The 24,301-nt window shown below is 62.0% G+C and overlaps 3 protein-coding genes and 2 non-coding genes across 6 annotated transcripts; 1 reads left to right on the plus strand and 4 right to left on the minus strand.

Annotated features, from left to right (window-relative positions):
- Positions 1–5,720: 5,720 nt before the first annotated feature.
- LOC134565537 (collagen alpha-1(I) chain-like) lies at positions 5,721–7,858 on the plus strand. Its single transcript, XM_063425151.1, has 2 exons — positions 5,721–5,909; positions 6,380–7,858. Exons 1-2 carry the CDS (start codon positions 5,721–5,723, stop codon positions 7,856–7,858), a joined length of 1,668 nt encoding a protein of 555 aa, XP_063281221.1.
- Positions 7,859–9,133: 1,275 nt separating this feature from the next.
- ATP5F1B (ATP synthase F1 subunit beta) lies at positions 9,134–12,784 on the minus strand. Its single transcript, XM_063425161.1, has 10 exons — positions 12,597–12,784; positions 11,659–11,841; positions 11,207–11,381; positions 10,933–11,054; positions 10,530–10,714; positions 10,268–10,426; positions 10,074–10,196; positions 9,778–9,990; positions 9,396–9,597; positions 9,134–9,318 (listed from the first exon to the last, which is right to left on the minus strand). Exons 1-10 carry the CDS (start codon positions 12,739–12,741, stop codon positions 9,221–9,223), a joined length of 1,605 nt encoding a protein of 534 aa, XP_063281231.1. The 5' UTR covers positions 12,742–12,784; the 3' UTR covers positions 9,134–9,220.
- LOC134565566 (small nucleolar RNA SNORD59) lies at positions 10,792–10,867 on the minus strand. The gene has a single exon (XR_010083937.1). It is a non-coding gene; the product is annotated as a small nucleolar RNA SNORD59 (small nucleolar RNA).
- On the minus strand, positions 11,561–11,634 carry LOC134565565 (small nucleolar RNA SNORD59). The gene has a single exon (XR_010083936.1). It is a non-coding gene; the product is annotated as a small nucleolar RNA SNORD59 (small nucleolar RNA).
- Positions 12,785–13,900: 1,116 nt separating the features above from the next.
- Positions 13,901–23,324, minus strand: PTGES3 (prostaglandin E synthase 3). Of its 2 annotated transcripts, none has more exons than XM_063425150.1 (8): positions 23,024–23,324; positions 16,705–16,818; positions 16,554–16,623; positions 16,072–16,170; positions 15,748–15,837; positions 15,487–15,549; positions 15,180–15,204; positions 13,901–14,758 (listed from the first exon to the last, which is right to left on the minus strand). In XM_063425150.1, coding segments are annotated over exons 1-8 (483 nt in total). In that variant the 5' UTR covers positions 23,026–23,324; the 3' UTR covers positions 13,901–14,738. The 2 variants fall into 2 exon arrangements, with proteins under 2 accessions (XP_063281220.1, XP_063281219.1); XM_063425149.1 differs by lacking the exon at positions 23,024–23,324 and adding an exon at positions 22,670–23,008.
- Positions 23,325–24,301: the final 977 nt, after the last annotated feature.

The raw sequence follows: 24,301 nt of genomic DNA on the forward strand, positions 1-24,301 counted from the left end.
CAGGATGGGAATGGGGAGAGAGGCAGGATGGGAAAGGGATGGGGACGGGACAGGATGGGAAGGGGTTCTGGGGAGAGGGGCAGGATGGGAAAGGGATGGGGACGGGAACAGATGAGAATAGGCTGGGGAGAGGGGCAGGATGGGCAGGGAATGGGGACAGGGACAGCACGGGGACAGTTTCAGCATGGTGGGAAGGCGCCACGAGTTTTTGAGGCAGGATGGGGGAGAGGACGGTGGGAGGGGGCCAGGGCCGGTGGGAAGGGGAGCAGGGTGGGTGGAAGGGGAGCAGGATGGGTGGAAGGGGAGTAGGGTTGGGGGGCAGGGGAACAGGATGGGGGGCCAGGGTGGGTGCAAGGGGAGCAGGGTCGGTGGAAGGGGAGCAGGGTTGGGGGGCAGGGGAACAGGATGGGGGGCCAGGGTCGGTGGAAGGGGAGCAGGGAGGGGGCCAGAGTCGGTGGAAGGGGAGCAGGGTGGGGGGCAGGCCGGCGGGAGGGGGGCCAGGGTGGGTGCAAGGGGAGCAGGATGGGTGGGAGGGGAGCAGGGTTGGGGGGCAGCCCGCCCGGGGGTCACCCCGCACGTACCCGTGCTGCAGAGGGAAGCGCACCTCCTCCTGCGTGGCGATGCGGCGCCGAGGGACATCACCTGCGGGGATGGGGACAGGCGGGACAATGTCCGGATGGGCGGGGGCACCGCGGGGGTCAGCCCGGGGAGGGGGCGAGGCCGTGGCCATAACCTGCCCCCGAGGCGCTCAGCGGGGGCGGTCTCCTCGCTCTCTCCTTCTGGCGCGGCCGAAGTCTCCGGGCAGCTGTCGGCAGCTTCCTCCTCCTCCTCCTCCTCCTCTTCTTCCTCCTCCTCCTCCTCAGACGGGGCCGGGGACTCCGGCTCCAGCGGAGGGTCGAGCTCCAGGGACCCCCGCGGCCCCGCGTGGTCGCCGCTCTTCAGCTCGGCGTTGTCGCCTGAGGAGCCCAAGGTCGGGGACGTCACCGGACACGTCACGGGGACCGCGTGTCCCCTCCCCGCGCTGCCCGGGGGCCCCGGTGGTGCCAGAGACCCCCGTGGGGCTGGGGGTCCGTTCCTCGTGGGTGACCCCCCGGTGTCCCCCCGGTGTCGCACGTACCGTGCAGGGCGGGCGGCGAGCCGGGACCACCGAGCAGCGGGGCGGGGCGAGGGGCTGGCGGGCAGGAGGCTGAAGGGGCCGGCGTGGAGCGGGGGGCTGGCGGCCAGGTCGGGGGGCTCCTCCAGGGACGATTTGTCGCCCACCAGCTGCGAGTCGTCCATGGCGTACAGGTCGCCGGTGCCGGGTCTGGGGAAGGGGGGTGAGCAGCGGGGCTGGGGGCGCACGGAGCCGCATCTCCGCTCCCGGGGAGTTCGGGGGATGTGTTTGGTGTGGGGGGGGGTGGAATGGGGAAAAAGGCTCCGGCAGCAGAGGGGTTAAAGGGGTTTGGGTAACCTCGCCCCCCCCCCCCCCCCCCAGCCCCGCCTCCTCCTCCTCCTCCTCCTCCTCTGGGAAGCGCAGGAGCCCAAAATGGCCGTGGCGATGCTCAGCGGCGCGGAAGTTCAGGCGCTGAGGAACCGCCTCGTCACGGAGCTGGGAAGGACGGGAAGGCCGGGGAAGGGCGGCGGGGACGCGGGCCCGCCCCTCTCTCTTGCCCCCGCACACGGCCACGGCCGCCTCCTCCCTCCATCCATCCATCCATCCATCCATCCATCCCTCCATCCATCCTCCTCCTCCTCCTCCATCGCCGGGGGCTGCCGCTGCTGCCCGGGCACCGGGGGATGGTTGTGCCCCCTCCCCGCTCCACCACAGCCCCGGGACCCCTCCCCGTACCTCTGGCCAGGGACTCGAAGGGTTTCCAGGGGGTCCTCGCTGAGGATGTGGGTGTCCTCCAGGCGGGGGGCGATGGGCGACGCGTCCCCCAGGCACCCGCTGGCCCTGGGGGCCAGGACGGGCCCCTCCGGCCCCGTGCCAGCGCCTGCAGCCCCGTTGTAGCTGCAGATCTTGAGGTCTGAAGGGAACAACCGAGCGAGAACAGACCCTGAGACCCTCTGAGGGTGACAGAGCCGGGGGATCCTCGCTGCTGTTCCCGGCGCTGGGACACCCATGGGTGACACCCCGAGGTGTGCCCAGCCTGGTTTTATGACACCCCAACGCCTTCTCCAAGCTGTGACCGGCCAAACCCCATCCAGGACGCTGCAGGAGGGCTCAGAGCAGAGATTCCCCAAGGAACCTGCCCGACTCCACCAGGACCCAGCGCCGCATCCCAGAGCTCTGCCAGCCCTCCCAGGCTCCTACCTGGCTGTGCCTCCTCCAGCTCCTGGCTGCCCACCAGCCCACCCCCCGTTCTCCGTAATGGTGCTGCTGGCGGTGCTGGGCATCTCTTTGGCTGCGCCATCGGCGTCTCCCCGGCCGGGCTCCGGCTCGTCCGGAGCCAGCGGGAAGGGCTGCGAGTCCGAGGCCCGCCCCGCCTCGTAGAAGCCGTCGGGCCCGTTCTGCATCAGCTCAAAGCTCTGCTCCTCGTGGAAGGAGTCGCCGTAGAGCTCCTGCGAGTCGAAGTTCAGCCCATGGGCCCGCCGGTGCCGTTGCCCCAGAACTCCTGCCCGGCCGCCGCAGGTTGGTGCCGTGGCCCGGCGACGCCGGCCGGGACCCCCGCGCCGGCCACGCCGTTGAGGGGGAACGGTCCGAGGGCGGGCCGGGGCGCCGTCCTTGAGGCCACCCGTGGGCGCGTAGGGCGCGTAGTCCCACAGGCAGTCGTAGGTGCGGAGGGGCTGCGCCACGGCGGGCGCCGAGCCCGGCGAGAACGTCCCTGAAGTGCCGGGGTGGGATACAGTAGAGAAGCCATTGACATTCATGCCCCCGTTCAGAACCTGCGAGGCGGCGGAGGGACGGCGGGGGTCAGCGCCGCGGGGGCTCTCCGGTGGGTTTGAGGTGGGTCGGTGACCCCAAAAAACCCTGCTTGTGCCCCCCACCCCGGGCCGTGCCTGGATGGAAGCGGGGTGGGGGGAGTTGGCCGTGCCTGGATGGAAGCGGGGTGGGGGGAGTTGGCACGGTCCCCGTTTGCCAAACCGGCTCTGCCACGGCACCGGGCCGAGCGCCGTGGGACGCCGGGGATTAGCCGAGCGCTTGGCAGGGCTGTGCCGGATCAGCTGACCGGCCAAATCCACGCACGGCCCCCGTGCCGGCGCCGCGGCTTTTCTAGGCCAAGGCGGCGGCAGGGACGCGCAGACCCCGGCCTGGCCCCACGCGCTGGAGCTGCTGCCGGCCACGGCCCCTCCATCCCTGCGGGCCCTCCTGTCCCTGCAGCCACCTCATCCCTGTGTCCCCTCTGTCCCTGCAGCACCTCATCCCTGTGTCCCCTCTGTCCCTGCAGCCACCTCATCCCTGTGTCCCCTCTGTCCCTGCAGCCACCTCATCCCTGTGTCCCCTCTGTCCCTGCAGCCACCCCATCCCTGCAGCCCCTCCATCCCTGTGTCCCCTCTGGCCCCACGGCCACCCCATCCCTGTGTCCCCTCGGGCTCCATGGCCAACCCATCCCTGCCACCCTCCCATCCCTGTGTCCCCTCTGGCCCCACGGCCCCTCCATCCCTGTGTCCCCTCTGTCCCTGCAGCCCCTCCATTCCTGTGTCCCCTCAGGCTCCATGGCCACCCCATCCCTGCAGCCCCTCCACCCTTGTGTCCCCTCTGGCCCCATGGCCACCCCATCCCTGTGTCCCCTCTGAATCCACAGCCACCCCATCCCTGTGTCCCTTGTGTCCCCACAGCCACCCCATCCCTGTGTCCCCTCGGGCTCCATGGCCAACCCATCCCTGCAGCCACCCCATCCCTGTGTCCCCTCTGACCCTGCAGCCCCTCCATTCCTGTGTCCCCTCTGGCCCCATGGCCACCCCATCCCTGTGTCCCCTCTGAATCCACAGCCACCCCATCCCTGTGTCCCTTGTGTCCCCACAGCCACCCCATCCCTGTGTCCCCTCGGGCTCCATGGCCAACCCATCCCTGCAGCCACCCCATCCCTGTGTCCCCTCTGTCCCTGCAGCCACCCCATCCCTGTGTCCCCTCTGGCCCCACGGCCACCCCATCCCTGCAGCCCCTCCATCCCTGTGTCCCTTGTGTCCCCACAGCCCCTCCATTCCTGCAGCCCCTCTGACCCTGCAGCCACCCCATTCCTGCAGCCCCTCCATCCCTGTGTCCCCTGTGTCCCCACGGCCACCCCGTCCCTGTCCCCGTGGGTCACTCACTTTTCCCTTGCGGGGGGAAGCCGAGCGGGGAGCTGTGGGCGAAGGGGGAGTCCCCTGAGGCAGGCGTGGGTTTCGGTCCTGAGGCAGCAGCGGGTGCAGAGGAAAGGCCAGTGAAGTTAAAATGGTTGTTTGTTTCCATTTCTGCACAGGGGGACAAAATGCACCGGGGTCAGTCACTGGTGTGGACTGGGGGTACTGGTGTGGTGACCCACCCACCACTGACCCTCCCTGGAGTCCCCAGCCTGGGGCTCGAGGGCTGGGGACAGCGAGGAGTGACAGGGAAGTCCCCCAGGACTGAGATGCCACCTGTGCTGCGCTCTGACCCAGGCCCAGCCACCCCAGTTGGACATTTGCCACCTGCTTGAGCACAGCTTGTCACCAGCGTCCCCAGGGACGGCCATCGCCGGGGGTGTGACCACCGTGTGCCACCATCCCGGGGTGAGGCCATGAAGAATCTCCATGGACACCCCCAAAGCAGCCCTGGGACCCCGTGAGGACCCAGCATAACCCAACGCTTGTGGCACAGCAATGACGCTGTGGTGACAGTGGTGACAGTGTCCCTGCAGGGTGGAGGGGACCCCCTCCCCCCCAGGCACAGCTCGAGGGGTTTGAGGCCGTGTTGGGAGCAGGCAGGAGCTGAAGCCGCAGCGCTGGCTGGGGCAGGAGCCTGGTGAGCTCCATCCCCCAGGAACCCCAAACTTCTCCTCAAACCCACGGCCACGAGGAGGGATCCCGGTGGGGGCAGCCCCAGGACGGAGCACGGGGGAGCCCAACAAACCCAGCCCATGAGGTGGGAGCCCCACAGGGACACCCCGCAGAGCCACCGCTGCTGGCAGCTCCCGGTTGTGCCACGCTTGCCAAACCAGCCACGGTAGCGCCGACCTCCCCGGAAGGGCCAAGGCTGCCGCGCTCGGCGCTTCAGCAGCGGCTGCTGGCACGGCCCGTGTCGAAACCCCGATTTCATCACAGCCTCACCCGCCTCAGCCGTGCCCTGGCAGAGGCCGCAGAGGCCACCGAGCCTGGCCGGGCCGCCACCGGTGATTCACACACCGGAGAAACCCGTACGGGCGGGGACGCAGCCGCCACGCGCGCCCGGCTCCCGGACAGACCAGGATGGACCCGTGGCCACCGAGCCTGAGCCGTGAACCGGCCTCAGCCGGGACCCCCGGGGCTGGAGGAGGAAAAGCCTTCCCGGGCCCACCCGCGTGTGATGCGCCGGGCAGGGACGCGCTGCCGGCTTTGGAGGTCAGAGGAGGCGGCCAAAGGGCCGGGCCAGAACCGGGCAGGTGGCGGCTGCTGGGGCGGACTGGGATGGGCTGGGCACGTGCCAAGGTGGGGAAGAGGCCCGGGAGGAAATAAAAGCCAGCGAGATGGGAATGTCACCCGTGCTCCAGGGACACCCCAGGGCCTGCAGAGGCCAGAGCCGCCCTTGGCATCGCTCAGCCAGTGCCAGGTGTGATGTGGACACCGGCCATCCACGGCCACCTATGGCCACCCACGGCCATCCACGGTCACCCACGGCCATCCATGGTCACCCATGGCCACCCACGGTCACCCATGGCCATCCACGGCCACCCGTCACCTCCCACCGGTACCGGGGCTCCTGCTCCCCCCGCCCTGAGCCGCCCAGTGCGGGGCTGAAACTGGGCCACAGCGCGAAACCGGAGCCGGGCGAGGTGAGGAGGGCGAGGGGCAGAGCCTGGGGACGGCGGCGCTGCGGGGACCTCGGCCACGGTGGGTGACAAGGCGGGCACCGAGCCCGGGGCTGACCCCTGCTCCTGTCACAGCGGGCACGGCCAACGTGGCAGCGACGCTCGCCCGGTGTCACAGCCGGTGGCAGCGGCACCCTGGGATCCCCGCGGGGACACCGGGGCCGGGACTGTCCCCGGGAGCTGAGCTGGGGGGTGGCAGAGCTCCAGGACGGGGGGGAAGTGTCGGTGCCCTGGAGCCGGTGCCGTTCCTCGGGCAGAAAGCTCAGCCCCCCCCCGGGCCGGTGGCACCGGGAGGCCCCGGGAGCGTGACGCGACCTGATTAAAAAGGACGTTTCAAAAACAACGAGACGCAACAACCGGCTGCCATTTCCCGGCCACTTCCTGCGGGGACGGACACACGGGGGAGACACGCACCGGCCCCCCCGGCCCCGCAGCGCCGCAGCCGGCGGGGTCCCCCCGGTCCCTGCGGCAAGGACACCCCCAGCCCCCTCTCGCAGCCCCCTCTCCGGGGATGGGGGGCTCGGTGTCCGCGACCCCCGCCGCTGCAGGGGGGTCCCGGTCCCGGGGAGAGCGGTGGGAAGGGGGGGGACACGGACGGGCGGTGCGGGAGGGGAGGGGGCTCCCCCCGAGCTGCGGGACTGGAGGGCTGCGGGGGGAACCGCACCGGCTACCGGGGACACGGCTCGGGCTCCCCGCGGTCCGGGCCCTTGGCCGCTGCACCGGGAGCGGAGCGGGTGGGTGGCCGGGAGCCGGTAACGGAGGAGGAGCGGGGGGGTCACGTCACAGCACCGGGATGCGCAGGGGGGAGCGGGGAGAAGGACGGCGTCCTCACCGAGGTCGGCAAAGCGGAGCGGGGGTGCCGCCGCCGCCGCCGGGCCCAAACCGCCGCAACCGGCCTTCCCCCCCCCCCGCCACCCCCCCGGCCCGGGCCGTTAACGGCCCGGTACCGCCCGCCCCCCCCTCCTCCGCCGCGACCCCGCACCTGGCAGGCGGCGGCGCGGGCCCGGCTCAGGCGGCGCGGGGCGGGGGGCGGCTCGGCATGGCGCGGCCCCTCCGCCGCACCGGGCCGGCCCGGGGCCCCTCCGCTGCGATGCGCTCTGGTACCGGGCCGGGCCGCGGAGCCGAACCCGCGGCCGCGGCAGGAAGCGCCGGGCGGTCCCGGGACCGCCCCCGTCCCGTCCCGTCCTTCCCCCCCCCTCCCTCCCGCCCTCCCCCCGCACGTCACGGCGGCCGCGGTGGCGTCACCGGGAGCGGCGCCGCCGTGGCGTCACCGGGGCGGGCGCGCGCCCACGTGGGAGGGGGATCCCCGCCCCCGCGGGGGTCAGGGCGGGGGGAATCCCCACGCGGGGACGCCCCCCTACCCCCGGCTGCGGGACCCCCGGTTCTCCCCGGGGCTCCCCTCACCGCGCACCGGCTCCCCCCGGGAACGTCCCCCCGGTTCTCCGCCCCCCCCCGCCCCGCGTTCTCTCGTTCGTTCTCCCCGCAGCCCCGGCGCGACCCCCGAGAGCGGCGGCGCACCGGCACCGGGACCCCGCCGGACGCCGGTGCTCGCCGGTCCGGCCGCGGGGACCGCGCCCCCCCCCCGCCGCTCCCCCCGGTCCCCGGGATCCCCGGTGACGTCACGCGGCACCGGCCGGGCCGCGCTGCGCAGGGCCCGGGGGCGACACCGGCTCCGGGGGCGGCGGGGCGAGAAGGGGGTCCCGGTACGGGGGGGCGGCCCGGGGCGGCCGCAATGGAAAAGGGGGCACGGGGGGTTGTCCCTTCCCGGTGCGGGGCAGCGGAGCCCGGTGCGGGGGTTCCCCGCCTGGCGGAGGCTCCGGGGGGCTTGGGGAGGTCCCGGTACAGAGCCGGGGGTGCCGGTGCTGCTGGCCCGGTGTCAGGGGGCCCCGGTACAGAGCCGAGGGTCCCTGTAGAGCCATCCCAGCCCCATAGGGGGTCCCGGTGGGTCCCGGTATCCCCGTCCGCGGGTCCCGTCCTGCGCGGTGCGTACCTGGGGGGGCGGCGGGGGCGGCCCGCAGCAGCCCCGGTGCCCGCCCGGCCCGGTGCGCTGCGGTGCCGGTGCCGGTGGCGGAGCCGGGCGGGGCGCAGGTGCTCCCGGCCCCGCGTGATGTCAGCGACCGCCGCCGCCCCCTCCGCCACCGGGACCGCGCCGCCATTTAAAGGGACCGCCGCCCTCCGTGGGGTGGGGGGGGGATGTTGGGGAACACCCCCGAAACCGGGGCCGCCCCCCGGGACCCCCCGGCTGCCGCCCCGGCGGGGACACCCCCGGGCCCCCGCTCCTCCGTGGGGCTGAGCTGAGCCCAGCCCGGCACCGGGGGGGGTCCCGGCGGAGCAGTGAGGGGGTGTCGGGACGTGGGGGTGGTCCCGGTACCCTCGGGGATGTCCCCCAGCCCCGCGCTGGGCGAGGTCGGGCCGGAGCGGCTCCCCCGGGACCCCGGGGACAAAGTGGCCGCTGCCGGGGCCGGGCCGGGCCGGGGCGGCGCTTTGTGCTGCGAAATGGTGGAGCTGGAACGGCGCGGGGGGGCGGGGGGAACGGCGGGCACCGGGACAGACAGACGGGGACTGGGACAGACAGACGGACACGGGACACAGACGGGAACTGGGACAGACAAACGGGGACTGGGACAGACGGACACGGGACAGGCAGACGGACACGGGACACAGACGGGGACTGGGACAGACGGACGGGGACTGGGACAGACGGACACGGGACAGACAGACGGACACGGGACACAGACGGGGACTGGGACAGACGGACGGGGACTGGGACAGACAGACTGGGGACTGGGACAGACGGACAGGGACTGGGACAGACGGACAGGGGGACTGGGACAGACGGACGGACACGGGACACAGACGGGGACTGGGATAGACAGACAGACATGGGACAGATAGACGGGGACTGAGACAGACAGACGGACACGGGAGCAGCATCTGTCACTGCCCGCGCTGTCCCGGCACTGGAGAGGCGACGCTGTTGTGGGGAGGGAGGAGGGGGCTCCACAAGTCCTGGAGACCCCACAGGACAAAGGGGGGACTCTTCCCCCTCCTGGGGAGCCCCAGGGCTGGGGGTCCCTGCGCTGCTGGAACCAGCACGACCCCCCCATGGGGGGCTCCAGGGGCCAGGGGGGCTCACAGGGCTCCCTCCAGCCCCCTGAGGGCAGCAGCCACAGCACACAAAGCCTGCGAACGTTTTCAGCGATGTTTTATTGGAAATGTTAAATACTGGGGGTCCGGCCCCAGCGGAGCCGGGGGTGGGGGGCTTCAGGGGGGGCTCAGGCGTGTTCCTCTGCCAGCTTCTCTGCCTTGGCCACCGCCTCCTCGATGGGCCCCACCATGTAGAAAGCCTGCTCGGGCAGGTGGTCGTATTCACCTGGAGGGGACACACCGTGTCAGGGGGGAGTGGGAGGCCCAGCCGGGCTACCCCAGGTCCCCCGGGGGCTACCTCACCTGCCAGGATCTGCTTGAAGCCCTTGATGGTCTCTTTGAGTGGCACCAGCTTGCCCATGTGGCCGGTGAACACCTCGGCCACCTGGAAGGGCTGGGACAGGAACCGCTGGATCTTGCGGGCTCGGGCCACGGTCAGTTTGTCCTCCTCGGACAACTCGTCCATGCCCAGGATGGCGATGATGTCCTGCAGGGACTTGTAGTCCTGGGGAGGGGACACAGGGGGTGAGTGACCCGTGCTGTCCCCTCACCCCACGGGGAGGGGACACAGGGGGTGAGTGACCCGTGCTGTCCCCTCACCCCACGGGGAGGGGACACAGGGGGTGAGTGACCCGTGCTGTCCCCTCACCCCACGGGGAAGGGGCTGCCCCAGCCCCCTCCTCACCTGCAGGATCTTCTGCACGCCCCGAGCCACGTCGTAGTGCTCGGGCCCCACGATGTTGGGGTCCATAATGCGGGAGGTGGAGTCCAGCGGGTCCACGGCGGGGTAAATGCCCAGCTCGGCGATGGCACGGGACAACACCGTGGTGGCATCCAAGTGGGCAAAGGTGGTGGCAGGGGCAGGGTCAGTCAAGTCATCAGCAGGGACATAAATAGCCTGGGGACGCAGAGGGGAGGGGACAGTCGGTGCCAGGTGGGTGACAAAGCCTCCCGGGACGCCGGGGTTGGTCCTGCCCTCACCTGCACGGAGGTGATGGAGCCCTTGCGCGTGGTGGTGATGCGCTCCTGCATGGTGCCCATGTCAGTGGCCAGCGTGGGCTGGTAGCCCACGGCCGAGGGGATTCTGCCCAGCAGGGCTGACACCTGTGAGGGGACAGAGCGTGAGGGGCTGTGCAGGTGGGGGACAGGGGCACCCCCCTGTGCCCAGCACAGACCTCGGAGCCGGCCTGGGTGAAGCGGAAGATGTTGTCGATGAAGAGCAGCACGTCCTGGCCCTCCTGGTCCCTGAAGTACTCGGCCACCGTCAGCCCCGTCAGGGCCACCCTGGCACGGGCGCCCGGGGGCTCGTTCATCTGCCCGTACACCAGGGCGACCTGCGGGCGGCACCCTGGGGTCAGCACGGTGACACTGCCACGCCTGGCACCGCGTCAGGGGACACAGGACATCCCCAGCGCCCCCCTCAGGGTCTCTGCACACCTTGGAAGTGGCATCTTTCAGGTTGATGACCCCAGACTCGATCATCTCGTGGTACAAATCGTTGCCCTCGCGGGTCCTCTCGCCCACGCCGGCGAACACCGAGTAACCACCGTGGGCCTTGGCCACGTTGTTGATCAGCTCCATGATCAGCACAGTCTTGCCCACACCAGCGCCTCCAAACAAACCTGGGAAGGGGGGAAAGAAGGGTCCTGCTCAGCCCCGAGCTGGCCTGGCTGCCCCCAGGGTCTCCCTTCATTCCTTTCCTCCTCAGATACAAAAAGCGTTGCTTCAGCAAAGCTCAGGAGAACGAAAGTCATGGAGTGAATCATCAGTGAAGGAAAAGTTCCCCAGAGGAACTGTTGGAAATCCCAGAGGTGCCCAGCCCGCTCTGGGGGTCACGTACCGATCTTGCCTCCCTTGGCGTAGGGAGCCAGCAGATCCACAACCTTGATCCCTGTCACCAGGATCTCCTGCTCGACGCTCATCTCCACAAACTCAGGGGCCTCGGCGTGGATTGCAGCAAACCTGCAGCAGGAAGAGGAGAGGAAGGGGGTGGGCAACTGCTCTGACCCCCCCAGGCCAGGGGCTGGCAGGGGACAGTCCCTGCTGTGACCCAGGACAGCCAGAGCCACCTCCCTGCTCACACTTGGAGCATCCTCCAGCCCCTCAGCACTCACTGTTTGGTCTTGATGGGGCCCCTCTCGTCGATGGGTTCCCCAATGACATTCATGATCCTGCCCAGGGTCTCGGGGCCCACGGGGATGCGGATGGGAGCACCGGAGTCCAGCACCTTCTGTCCCCTCACCAGCCCTTCCGTGCCGTCCATGGCAATGGTGCGCACGGTGTTCTCCCCTGCCGAGGCCCAAGGACAGCACTGTCACCACAGCGTCCTCAGGATGACTCTGGGGACAGCTGCTGGTGGCTTGGCCCTGCCAAGGGGACATTCTGCTGGCAGAAGGACCGAGAGGAGCAGCAGGAATAAAATACCCCCGAGGAAAACTGAGCCGCAGCCCTCGGGCAGCCATTTTCCTCCTCCTCAGATTGAAATCCTTGGCTTCAGCAAGCTCAGGAGAACGAAAGTCATTGGAAACATCATCACAGGAGGACCCCTCCTTCCCCAGCCGCTCACCCAGGTGCTGAGCCACCTCCAGCACCAGCCGCGTCTCCCTGCCCTGCACCTCCAGGGCGTTCAGGATGGGGGGCAGCCCCTCGTCGAACTGCACATCCACCACAGCGCCGATGACGGCCACGATGCGGCCGGTGGTGGAGCCGGCCTTGGCGGCAGGGGCTGCCTGGGCCGCATAGTCCCGTCCTAGGGGAGAGGGACGAGTCAAGGTCGGCCGGGGCAGGGCGGCTCCGCACGCCTTGGGGGTGCGGAGACGGGGCTGCCCTGCAGGGTTTGGGTAACCCCGAGACCCCTGAACTTCCTTGGGTGCAACCAGGACCCCGTGAGCCCCCTCCTCAGCGCACCTGGGATCCCCAAAACCCGCTTGGTTCACCCTTGATCCCCTCTCTTGAAGCACCCAGGACCCTCTGAACCCCTTCCTCAGTGCACCCAGGACCTCTGCACCCCACTCTGGGAACACCCGCAGGCCCTCAGCGCACCCAGGACCCCCTGAGCCCCCTCCTCAGTGCACTGGGGATCCCCAAAACCCGCTCGGTTCACCCTTGATCCCCTCTCTTGAAGCACCCAGGACCCCCTGAGCCCCCTCCTCACTGCACTCTGGATCTCCACAACCCGCTCGGTGGGCCCAGGACCCCCTGAACCCCTTCCTCAGTGCACTGGGGATCCCCAAAACCCGCTCGGTTCACCCTTGATCCCCTCTCTTGAAGCACCCAGGACCCCCCGAGCCCCCTCCCCGGCACACCCGCAGTCCCTGCAGCCCCTAAGCGCCCCCACGCCCCTCCCTCAGGGCCGCCGCTCCCCTACCGCAGCCCATCCCCTCGCCCTGCCCGCCTGGCACACCGCCCCCCATATCCCGGTAACGGGGGGGGCCTGACCACCGGCACCCCGCGTCCCCCGCCCGGCGCGGGCCCCAAGGTGACCCCGGCCCGCCCCGCACTCACGCGCCCCGACGGCGACGGCCGGGGCGGCCCCGCGGCCGAGGAGCAGCGGGAGGAGGTCGCGGCCCGGGGTGGCCCCGCGGGGCAGCAGCGGCCGGGCCGCGGCGGCGGCGGCGGCGGCGGCGGAACGACCCGCGAGCCCCAACATGGCGGCGCCGACTGAGCCCCGCGTCCCGCCCGCCCCTCACGGCCTCCGCGGGGCGGGGCCGCCGCGCCGCGCGTCACCGCCGCACCGCGCGCCCATTGGCTGCCCCTCCGAGAGGCGCCGCGAGAATTCGCGCTCCTATTGGTCACGCCGATGCGGCGCCCTCTTTGCGCCTCATCGCAATTGGGTTTTGGAGCCATCAGTCAAAACGCGCTGCGGTCTGATAGGGCGGTGTGTGGGAGGGGGCGTGTCCCGGGCGAAGGTCAGCGGAAGTGGCGGCGCACGTGTCCCGCGCTTGTCCTTGGGCGGGCGCCGTGACCGCGGCCGAGGCCGCACCGGGCCCGGGACGGGGCCGCCCTCACCCCGTTTGTGTTTTTGCTCTACCCCGCGTCACTGCACCGCCCCGCACGGCCGAGGGTCACAGCACCGCCCCGCGGGGCCGCCCCGCACGGCCGAGGGTCACAGCACCGCCCCGCGGGGCCGCCCCGCACCGGGCTGGCCCCGCAGCACCGGTTGCTTCCAGAGGCCAAACCCGCACCTCACCGCTCTCCCCGGGGGACTGGGGACCACCGCACCATTTCTCTCCTACCCCCCCAAGGGAGGGGATCGCCCCCTCCTGTCTCCTCAGAGGAGGGGAACCCGCCCCACTGCCCCCTCCTGTCCCTAATGGGAGGGAATCCCACCCTAGGGACTCCTCCAGAAGGGAATTCCACCCTAGGGACCCTCCTCAGGAGGGGATCCCACCCTAGGGACCCCGGGCAGGACAGAATCCCACCCTACTGACACCTCCTGGGAGGGGATCCCACCCTAGGGACCCCTCCCAAGAGGGGATCCCACCCCTCAGTGCCTCCCCAGAGGAGGGAATCCCACCCTAGTGACCCCTGGCAGGAAGGAATCCCACCCTAGGGACCCCTCCTGTCCCCAAAGGGAGGGAATCCCACCCTAGGGACCCCTCCTGGGAGGCGATCCCACCCTACTGACCCCTCACAGGAGGGGATCCCACCCTAGGGACCCCTCCCGGGAGGGGATCCCACCCCCCAGTGCCCCCCAGGGCAGGGGAATCCCACCCCCACTGCCCCCCACCCTCGAAGGGGACCCCACCCCACCACCCCCCCTTACCCCCACAGAGCTGAGGAAGGGCCCAGACCGAAGGAGAGCCAGGGAGTCTTCAACAGTTTATTAGAAAGAATGCAGACATTAAAAAAATCCCAGCTGCTCTGAACACAAAATTGAGGTTTTTCAGCCCGCTGCGCAGGCGCCCGCGCGCCCCACGGTCCTGCCACTCGCTGCCAAACCCACAGTGCAAATACGATTTGGTCTAAAATGTACAGATTGACAAAGCAACAATGTACAGCCACTCGCACCCCTGGGCGAGGAGGTGGAAAAGGTTTGGGGGTCACACGGGACCAGGGGCAGGCTCCGGCCACCTCGGGGGCGAACACCAAAACGAGGAGGATTTTTTAGTTTTGAAAATTTTCATTTTTTTTTTTCGGTATAAACTTTTTAGTGGAACAGACCTGAAGACACCACAGAGGGATGCGGCCTCGCCTGCTGAATTTGGGGAGCCAATGAGGTTTTTGTTCCCGGTATAAATGGATAATTTCAGGCCATGGAAAGAGAAGGGGAAATGCTTTTTTACCATTCAGGGTTCTCCCATTTTAATTTCATCTGCTACGAGGCAAGGAGGCTCTGTAAACTTTATTGCAACTGTTCTGAACGGATTGCCTACACCTCAATTGGGTTGGTTTGGGGGTTTTTTTGTTGTTATTTTTGGAAGTCTGGAAACGGTTCATGCATAACGTTATTGCCTCTCCTGGCTTTAAGACCGCCCCGTGCCATGGGACACACCTACCATCAGTGAAGCCATTTAAAATGGACTGAAAATGGGTTAAAAGGATGCAGGATCTCCCTTTAGGGCTATCAACTCAGGAATTCTTATCTCAATTATGAAATGTTGTGATGAACTTCTTTCCCCAAAACCCTGAAGACGACAGTTTGCCTTACTCCAGATCCGGCATTTCTAGAGAGGGGGGAGAAAAGAAAGAATTAGTGGGTTTAGGGTTGGTTTGTGGGTTTTATACTCTGCTTGGCTGGTTTTTAAAAGCTCCCAGGGCACTGTTATGTCACAAGGGACACGAGCAAGGCAACCTGGCCTGTGACCAAGGAGGTCACGGGGCAGTTTTGGGGCTCCTCCCCAGGGAAAGCTGTGCCAGAGCCACCCCCAGCACGTGCAGCTCCTAAAGCCAAAGCCTGCAGCTGCCTGGGAAGGTCAAACTGGTATTTGGGGCTTGCAGGGAGAGGCTTTCCCAGATTGGATTTGTCTCCCAGGGCTGGCTTTAGCTGGTGGCCAAGGATGAACATCTGCTAGCCCTGCCCTTGGAGCCTTCAGCAGGTTTGTGAGGAGAAAACAACAACAACAACATCAACAACAAATTACTTACTTTCATCATCACTGTCTGGTGAGTCCTGGAAAAGAGAATAAACAACTTTTAAGTGGAGCAGACGGGATTTTTATCACCCCCCTCCCTGCCAGCAAAGAGCTGCTGCTCCCAAATTTGGATTTTGAGCAACTCCAGGTTCCAGAGGACAAAGTTTGAGCTCACTGCAGAACCACAACAACCCCCAGAGAGACACAGACACCAAACTCCTGTCCCCAGCACTGCTGGGAGGTGATTTGGGGCTATTTAAGCCTTTTTCAGTGCTGTGGGGTGAGTTTGAGGCAGCCCTGCAGGGGTTTATTACACTCACATCATCTGCCCCATCTACTTCTGGCAAGTCTACGTCGTCGTCTCCTCCCATGTTGTTCATCATCTGCTCAAGAGACACAACAGCCACGTTTTGGGGTGAATCCAACCCAAATCTCCACCCAAAAAAATAGAAAAACAACACCCACCCCTTGCTTTAACTCATCAATTGCCCCCATGCAGGAATTACAAAGTGATGGTGCAAAAAAACCTTGGATTCGTTGCTTGGCAAATCCCAAAACTTCAAGAATTTGTCATTCTTTACCTCAGAAAAGCGATCGAAATTGGACATGTCTTCATCTGAATCATCCTCCCAGTCTTTCCAGTTGTTGAAGTCCACGCTGAGCCAGTTGAGCTGCACCAACACCAGGAGTTATTTAAGGTTAAATTTAAGTTATTCAAGTTGTTTAAGGACAAGGAATTGTTTAAGGACAAGGAAGGAACTGCTGGCAGTTAGAACAGGCAGGTTAACGAGAGCTGCCGTGGGATCAGGAGCAGGAAAAGTGACCCAAAACTGCTCCAGAATTTGAACATGACCCAAATTTTCACTCAATTAAAAGCCAGGGGAGGCAGCAATGCCCAGACTCACCTTTGCCCTCTCTTTTGTTAACCTTGGCCATGCCTGACCAGATTCTCCTTTTCGTAAACAACACAAGATGGATCTGTCTGTTCTTTTATGCTTTGATTCCTGAAAAAAGACCAAATATTCCATTTTTGACCTTCACCAGGAACTGCTGACATCCCTCCCTTCATCTTCACCTCTTCCCTTACTCCTTGTCCTGGAAAACACCCAGAGAAGCTTTCCTGGACCTGACTTTGAGCTTTTATAAGAAGTAATTTTCCCAAAATTCAGCGAGCAGCCTAAAGAACAGATGGTATTTTTTAAAATCACAGAACCAGGGGATGGTTTGGGTTGGAAAGGACATGAAAAATCAAATTCCAAACCCCTGCCATGGCCAGGGACATCTTCCACTGGCTTAGGTTGTTCCAACACAACCAGAGATGGAAAATCTGCAATTTCTCTGTGCCAGCCCCTCACCAAATATCAGGAAAAGTCAGGATTATACTCACATTTGGATCGATATTATTAAAAAGATCGATTTCATTTAAATGTTTAAAGTTATCACTTCCTCCAAGACAACTGCAAGAGAAAAATAAATCGGTATTTAACCCAAAAATGTCTCTGCTTCTCCTCAGATCTCCCCAGGCTTGAGTTACTCACCTGAACGTGAGTTTGGACTTTTCAAAATTTACATTTACGTCTTTGCTGTCTTCAACACAGAACTCAATAAAGACGTAGTCCCTCCGGTCGTACCACTTTGCAGAGGCAGGCTGCCTGTGGGCACAGCAGGGACACCATTTTCATCAAGAAATCCAACAAAAAACCACTTTTTTCTGCGCTTAAAACCTGCATTTTGAATTTACTGTTATTTTTTAAAGGTGCTTAAAGCAGAAAAGAGAGAGCAGGAATAAAAAGAAAGGATGAATTCGGTGTGTGATGCCCCCAGAAAGCTCCTGGGAGGAGCCACTGAAATCTGAGACTGAAATAAAACGTTTCAGCAGATCAAAATTCTGATAAACTTCAAGATGAGCTGCCACAGACTGTGGCAGAAGCTCCAGCACCTCCCACATCTGCACGGGCAGACTTCAGAGTGGTTTTTGTCACGCAAAGAGTTAAAACTTGAAGTAAAACTACAAAAAAAAACCCCTTTTTTGGGGGTATTGATACTATAAAAATGGATTTGCTGTGATTAAGGCACAATTAAGCCAGCACAGGTTGGAGAATCAGTGTTCCACCTTCCTTACAACCTACCAAAGAGTCCCATGCACTTTGGAATTCTTCTGCCTTTTAACAACCGCTTTAAGAATTGAAGAATTTAAAAATTGAAGAATTTAAAAATTTAAGAATTTAAGAATTTAAAAATTTAAAAATTTAAGAATTTAAGAATTTAAGAATTTAAGAATTTAAGAATTTAAGAATTTAAGAATTTAAGAATTTAAGAATTTAAGAAGCAACAGCGTGTCCAGGGGAGCTGGGACAGCCCCAGAGCTCTGTTCCAGCTCCTGTGTTTGCATTTCCAGCCCTCAGGACTCACCTGCAGCTCTCTGTGCTCTGTGGAGCGGGGAAAATGAACCTGGCTGAGCTCAGAAAACTCCTCCAGCCCTGCCCTGGCAACTGGGAACGGCTGCATTCCAGGAGAACCAAACTGATTCCCAGCAGGGCTGTTGCCAAGGCAGAGAGGCCACGGGTGTTCCTCACACTTCCAGAGATCAGGGAATTGTGGAATTGTTGGGAGGGAGCCTAAAGTTGAGGCAGTGTCACCCCCTGTCACGACAGGGACACCTTGTGCCAGCTCAGGTTGGTGCAAGCGCTGCCTTGGGCACTGCCAGGGGTGAGGGATCCTCTGGGAAATCCATTCAGAGCCTCACAGGGAGGAATTCCACCCCAATATCCCATTTTAATCTCATATTTAACCATTTCCCCTTTTACCTGCCATTCCAGAGCCTCACCAGCATCACCAGGAGGAATTTCACCCCAAAATCCCATTTTAATCTCCATATTTAACCATTTCCTCTTTTATCTGCCATTCCAGAGCCTCACCAGGAAGAATTTCATCTCAATATCCCATTTTTGTCTCATATTTAACCATTTCCCCCTTCATCTGCCATTCCTGTGCCCCACCAGGAGGAATTTCACCCCAATATCCCATCTTAATCTCCTTTTTAACCATTTCTTCTTTATCTGCCATTCCTGTGCCTCACAGGGAGGAATTTCACCTCAATATCCCATCTTAATCTCCTTTTTAACTATTTCCTCTTCCTCTGCCATTCCTGAGCCTCACCAGGGGGAATTTCACCCCAAAATCACATTTTAATCTCCTCTTGAACCACTCCATCTTTATCTGCCATTCCTGTGCCCCACCAGGAGGAATTTCAGCCCAATATCCCATTTTAATCTCATATTTAACCATTTCCCCTTTTATCTACCATTCCTGTGCCCCATCAACCTCACAGGGAGGAATTTCATCTCAATATCCCATTTTAATCTCCATTTTCACCATTCCCCCTTACCTGCCATTCCTGTGCCCCACCAGGAGGAATTTCACCCCAAAATCCCATCTTAATCTCCTTTTTAACCATTTCCCCTTTATCTGCCATTCCTGTGCCCCACCAGGAGGAATTTCACCCCAAAATCACATTTTAATCTCCTTTTTAACCATTTCTTCTTTATCTGCCATTCCTGTGCCCCACCAGGAGGAATTTCACCCAAATATCCCATTTTAATCTCCTTTTTAACCATTTCCCCTTTATCTGCCATTCCTGTGCCTCACAGGGAGGAATTTCACCCCAAAATCCCATTTTAATCTCATATTTAACCATTTCCCCTTTTATCTGCCATTCCAGAGCCTCACCAGGAGGAATTTCACCCCAATATCCCATTTTAATCTCATATTTAACCATTTCCTCTTTTATCTGCCATTCCAGAGCCTCACAGGCAGGAATTTCAGCCCAATATCCCATTTTAATCTCATATTTAACCATTTCCCCTTTTATCTGCTATTCCTGTGCTTCACCAGCCTCAGAGAGAGGTATTTCACCTCAATATCCCATTTTAATCTCCTTTTTAAACCATTCCCTCTTTATTTGCCATTCCTAATATTCCTAATATTAAACATTTTAATCTCCTCTAACTATTTCCCCCTTTATCTACCATTCCTGTGCCCCACCAGGAGGTATTTCACCCCAATATCCCATTTTAATCTCCTCTTTAACCATTTCCTCTTCCTCTGCCATTCCAGAGCCTCACAGGCAGGAATTTCACCTCAATATCCCATCTTAATCTCATATTTAACCATTTCCTCTTCCTCTGCCATTTCTGAGCCTCACCAGGGGGAATTTCACCCCAAAATCCCATTTTAATCTCCTCTTTAACCATTCCCCCCTTACCTGTCATTCCAGAGCCTCACAGGCAGGAATTTCACCCCAATATCCCATTTTAATTTTCTTTTTAACCATTTCCCCTTCCTCTGCCATTCCTGAGCCTCACAGGGAGGAATTTTTCCCATCCCTGCAGTGGGATGAGGTGGGAGGATCTGAGCTGGGCAAGATCTAAACCAGGGGTGACATGGGGTGACAGGGGGTGACATGGGGTGACATGGCCTGTGACAGCAGCTGCCTCCTCACTTTGTGCTGCTCTCTAAGCCAATATCTGACCAAAAAATAACTTTTCAGACCATTTATTAAAGTGACCTTTGCTAAACCTCCAGATCAAGATTTTGGCTCATCCAATCAATTAATTAACTGTGGCACATTTAGCAAAGGGACTCACCCAAAGGCTCCTACTGCTCCCATCCAAATTTCCTGGGCATAAACCCAAATGTGGCACAGCCCAGCTCCAGCTGAACCCCAAATCTGCCACCTCTGAGCTCTCCCAGTGCCACAGGTCCTGGACAAACTGGTGCCAGCTCAGGGAAAGGCAGCAGAACAGCCACGATGCCCTGGGCAGCCCAGACACCTGGGCACAGACCAATGTCCAAGGATTTAATTTCCAAAAGTATAAAAACACGTGGATTCTGAATTTAGCTTTGATTTTTAGCTGTTCTAGGGGTGAAAACCTGATGTTTCCACTCATCACAGCATTTCAGGGAATGTTAAATATCACCTTATTCAGGTAAAGCACAGCAGCAGAGCAGCGATTTTCTTACTGTGATATTTTTAAACCCTTCTTGGACACAGACTCCCTCTTTTAACGAAAAATAAAAGCTTCTCGAGAGGAAAGGAGGAGGAGAAATGCCCTGCTCTGCTCCCTGTGTGCAGGGAGACAAAACCCCCCAGAGCGTGGAGCGCCTGGAACGCGGCTCCAGCTCACAGAAATCTCAGTGTCCCTGCCCGGGTGACGCAGGGGCTGAATGCTGTGAACATTTCCCAGCTCTCAATGTCAATGGAGACATCTCCAGCCTTCCCAGGCTCCTGGAGCTGTGACCTCGGGGGTTTGAGGCACCAACAAAACACAGAGCACCTCCAGAAACCCCAGGCAACACACACACACCCAAACTGGAGAGCTCAGACCCCTGAGAAGTTTTACTCGGCCATAATTCACATTTCTGAACCTAAATCTGTGTTGCTTTCATGGGAATTCACCCCTGAGCGTGTGCTTGGAGCTGCCTCTCCTCCTTTTATCTGCTTTTCCATCCTTTTATCTGCTTTTCCAACCTTTTATCTGCTTTTCCAACCTTTTATCTGCTTTTCCACCCTTTTATCTGCTTTTCCAACCTTTTATCTGCTTTTCCAACCTTTTATCTGCTTTTCCAATCTCCCCCTCCCAAAGGGAGGAGGGAAACCTCCCTGTGAGCTCCAGGCAGGACCTGCTGGAGAGCTGGGACAGGAGGAAGTTCCAGTTGCTTTTTTTTGTCTCCTGCCCACACGGAGATTCCCAGGAGGGAGCAGCCCGTGGGGAGCCCTGCACACACCCACAGAAATCTCCTCTCACATCCACGGAAAATCTCTTCTCACACCCACGGAAAATCTCCTCTCACAGGCACTGACCCACAGCTCTAAAACAGCTCCACCCTGCTCACCCAAACCCCCAGGGAGTTCAGCCTCCTGCCCAGGGGAGTTTTGTTTCTCCACCACCCCCGTGGGATTTGGAAAAGAGAAAGAATTTTAATTTTTTGGGTTTTCAGGGCTCCGTTCCAGCGAGGATTTCCTCTGTCCCTCTGCGTTTTGGGGACTTCCTGAGCAGCTCCTCTGGCTCTTCCAGTCCCCACATTCCCATGGCAAGAGTTATTCCAGCGCTGTGGAACAGGTTCTAGAAGTTTCCTAGCAGCAATGGGGAGGTTCAGCTTCACCCCAAGGCTCTGTTGGATATCCCTGGATGTGTCTCTGGTCTCTGGCACAGCAGCAGCTCCTGACACGCTGAATTTGAGAGGAATCTCAAATCTCCCCGTTTGGGGCACCGAGGAAGTTTCCAAACCTGTTCTCGTGTTCTCTGTGCCTCTGGAATCCCATCTTTGTCTCCTGACAGTTCCTACAGGAGTCAGACCCTCAACAAGATTTTCCTCCCCCAGAGCACAATAAAACCTGTTTTACAAAATGACTTTTCCTTTCATTTATATACCTTGGAAAGGCACTTTTTTTTTCATTTAAAAAACCCTCAATTGAAGTTTTAGGTGATTCTAGCAGTGCTGCAGTTTCAGCATGATGAAATCTACAGAAATTACACCAAAAAAAAACCAACTTGATCACAGTTCTCTCACTTTCACTCACGTTAAGATGAAGCATCTCCACTGCTCAAGGTTTCAGAACGAAAGTAAAAGCCTGGCTGGCAGCAAGGGACCAAAATCCACCTGTCCCCAGTGGTTAATGCTGTCCTCAGAGTGAATTCCTGACAAAACCAAAGCTCAGGAAGTGCTGCTGCCTCCAATCCTTCCAGCCAGACGTGTGGAGGTCACAGAATCGTGGAAAGGTTTGGGTTGGAAGGGACCTTGAAGCACCTCCAAACCACCCCAGGCTGCTCCAAGCCCTGGCCTTGGACACCTCCAGGGATGAGAAATCCTCTGGAAAATCCATTCCAGTGCCTCACACCCTCAGAGGGAGGAGTTTTATCCCCAATATCCCACCTAACCCTGCTTTTTAGCAGCTGGAAGCCTTTTTCCCCTTGTCCTGCCACTGGAGACGTGGGAATGCTGCCTGCAGCTCTTCTTTCCCAGCACACAAAAAACTCCGGTTTTTCTTCCCTGAGCGCCTCGAGGGATCGCTCACATCCACCAGAGCTCTGCCACCAGCCGGGTTCGGGGTCACTGAAGCAGCCCCGGGAGAATTCCAAGGAAGGAGCTCAGTGAGAGCTCCCGGTACCGGGAATTCCACCGGGATGCACGTGGAGAGGAGATCCAGCGCCTCACCTGCACCGGGCACGGCAGCACCGCGGCTGCCCCGGGGCTTTCCATGCGCTTCCACCCCCTCCTGAGCGGCCTTTTCGCTGTTCCTCGGTTTTTTGTGGAATTTTGGAGCGGTTTGGGTTGGAAGAAACCTTAAATCCCGTCTCGTTCCACAGCACCGAGCCCTGTCCAGCCTGGCCTTGGGACACTTTCAGGGACAGCGCAAAAAGCCAGGGACGGGTTTTGCGTGGAAAATTGGAAGTTTACAAACAGCTTCGCACGCCCTGGGTGCTTCCACGCGTTACTTACCGGGGCCTTTCCGCGGTTTCGGTTCGGTGGGTGCCGGTCCCACCGAGAAACGCGCAACACCCCCCGCCACCCCCATTCATTCCGCGGGGACGGGAGATCCCGCCCGCATCGCGGTACCGAGCCGGTCACCGGGGCCGGCGGCCGAGCCGGGGCGCTCCGCCCTCACCCGGTAACCGGGGCCGGGCCCACCCGATAAGCGAGGCAAGAGACACCGGCGCGCTGGCGGGGCCGCCCAAGGTCAGCACACGGCGGGAGCCCGCGCTCGGCGGCGCCGGGGCGGCTCCCCCGGTAGCGCCCGCGGCCCGGCGGGGCCTGGCGGGGCCTGCCCGCGCCGCTCCCACCCCCGGGCCTCACATGGCGGATGGCGACGGCTGCGGCGGGCGCTCGTACGGAGTGCGGCTCGTGCTCCGAGCGGTATCGCGGGCTGTACGGGCGGCGCAGGCGGCGGTCGGGCGGTGCCGGGAGGGTTCCGGGAGAGCTCCGGTGGCTCCGGCGGCGGCTCCGGTGGCTCCGGGCGGGCTCGGGGCTCGGCGCGGCCTCGCTCCCACAATGCCCCGCGCGCGCTCGGCCCGTGGTGACGCAGCAAAATCCCCGCGCCCCGCGCGCGCGCCGCCGCCGCCGCCTCCTCCCGCCGCCGCCACCGCGCGTGCGCGGGGCCCTCACTCCCGCCGCCGGCGCGCGCCCCCGCCCCGCGCGCGCCCCCGCCCGCTGCCCTTCCAGCAGGTTCTGGCCGCGCATGCGCAGTGCGGCCCGGGGGGTGTGAGGGGGGAGCGGAGCGGGACCGGGACCCCCGAGACCCCCGGGACCCCCGGGACCCCCCCACTGCCCCAGAGCTGCTGTTCCCCGGGAGAAGAGACCCAACCAACCCCGCTGTCCCATCAGGGAGTTGTGGGGTGAAAATTCCCCCCTGAGCCTCCTTTTCTCCAGGCAGTTCCAAAGCCTGGTCACCTTTTCCATGGGGAAATTCCTCCTGATGTCCATCCTGAGCCTCTCCTGAGGAATTTGGGGCTGTTCCTTCTCATCCTGAGCCTCTCATCTGTTCAGATCCTAACCTCGCTCTCCCCTCAGGGAGTTGTGGGGTGAAAATTCCCCTCTGAGCCTCCTTTTCTCCAGGCAGCTCCAAGCTCTGACCACTTTTTATGTAGAAAATACCTCCTGATGTCCATCCTGAACCCCTCCTGAGGAATTTGGGGCGTTTCTCTCATCCTGCTGTTCCTTAGGAACAGATTTTGACCCCATCCAGCTCCACTCTCCTGTCAGGGAATCCTGGAGTGAAAATTCCCCCCTGAGCCTCCTTTTCTCCAGGCAGTTCCAAAGCCTGGTCACCTTTTCCATGGGGAAATTCCTCCTGATGTCCATCCTGAGCCTCTCCTGAGGAATTTGGGGCTGTTCCTTCTCATCCTGCTGTTCCCTGGGAGCAGAGCCCGAGCCCGGCCGGCTCCACTCTCCCCTCAGGGAGTTGTGGGGTGAAAATTCCTCCCTGACCCCCCTTTTCTCCAGGCTGAGCCCCTTCCCAGCTCCTCAGGGTTCTCCAGACCCTTCCCCAGCTCCTCAGGGTTCTCCAGACCCTTCCCAGCTCCTCAGGGATCTCCAGACCCTTCCCCAGCTCCTCAGGGTTCTCCAGACCCTTCC

The sequence above is a fragment of the Prinia subflava genome, unplaced genomic scaffold (genome assembly GCF_021018805.1).
Source record: "Prinia subflava isolate CZ2003 ecotype Zambia unplaced genomic scaffold, Cam_Psub_1.2 scaffold_53_NEW, whole genome shotgun sequence".
NCBI lineage: Eukaryota > Metazoa > Chordata > Aves > Passeriformes > Cisticolidae > Prinia > Prinia subflava.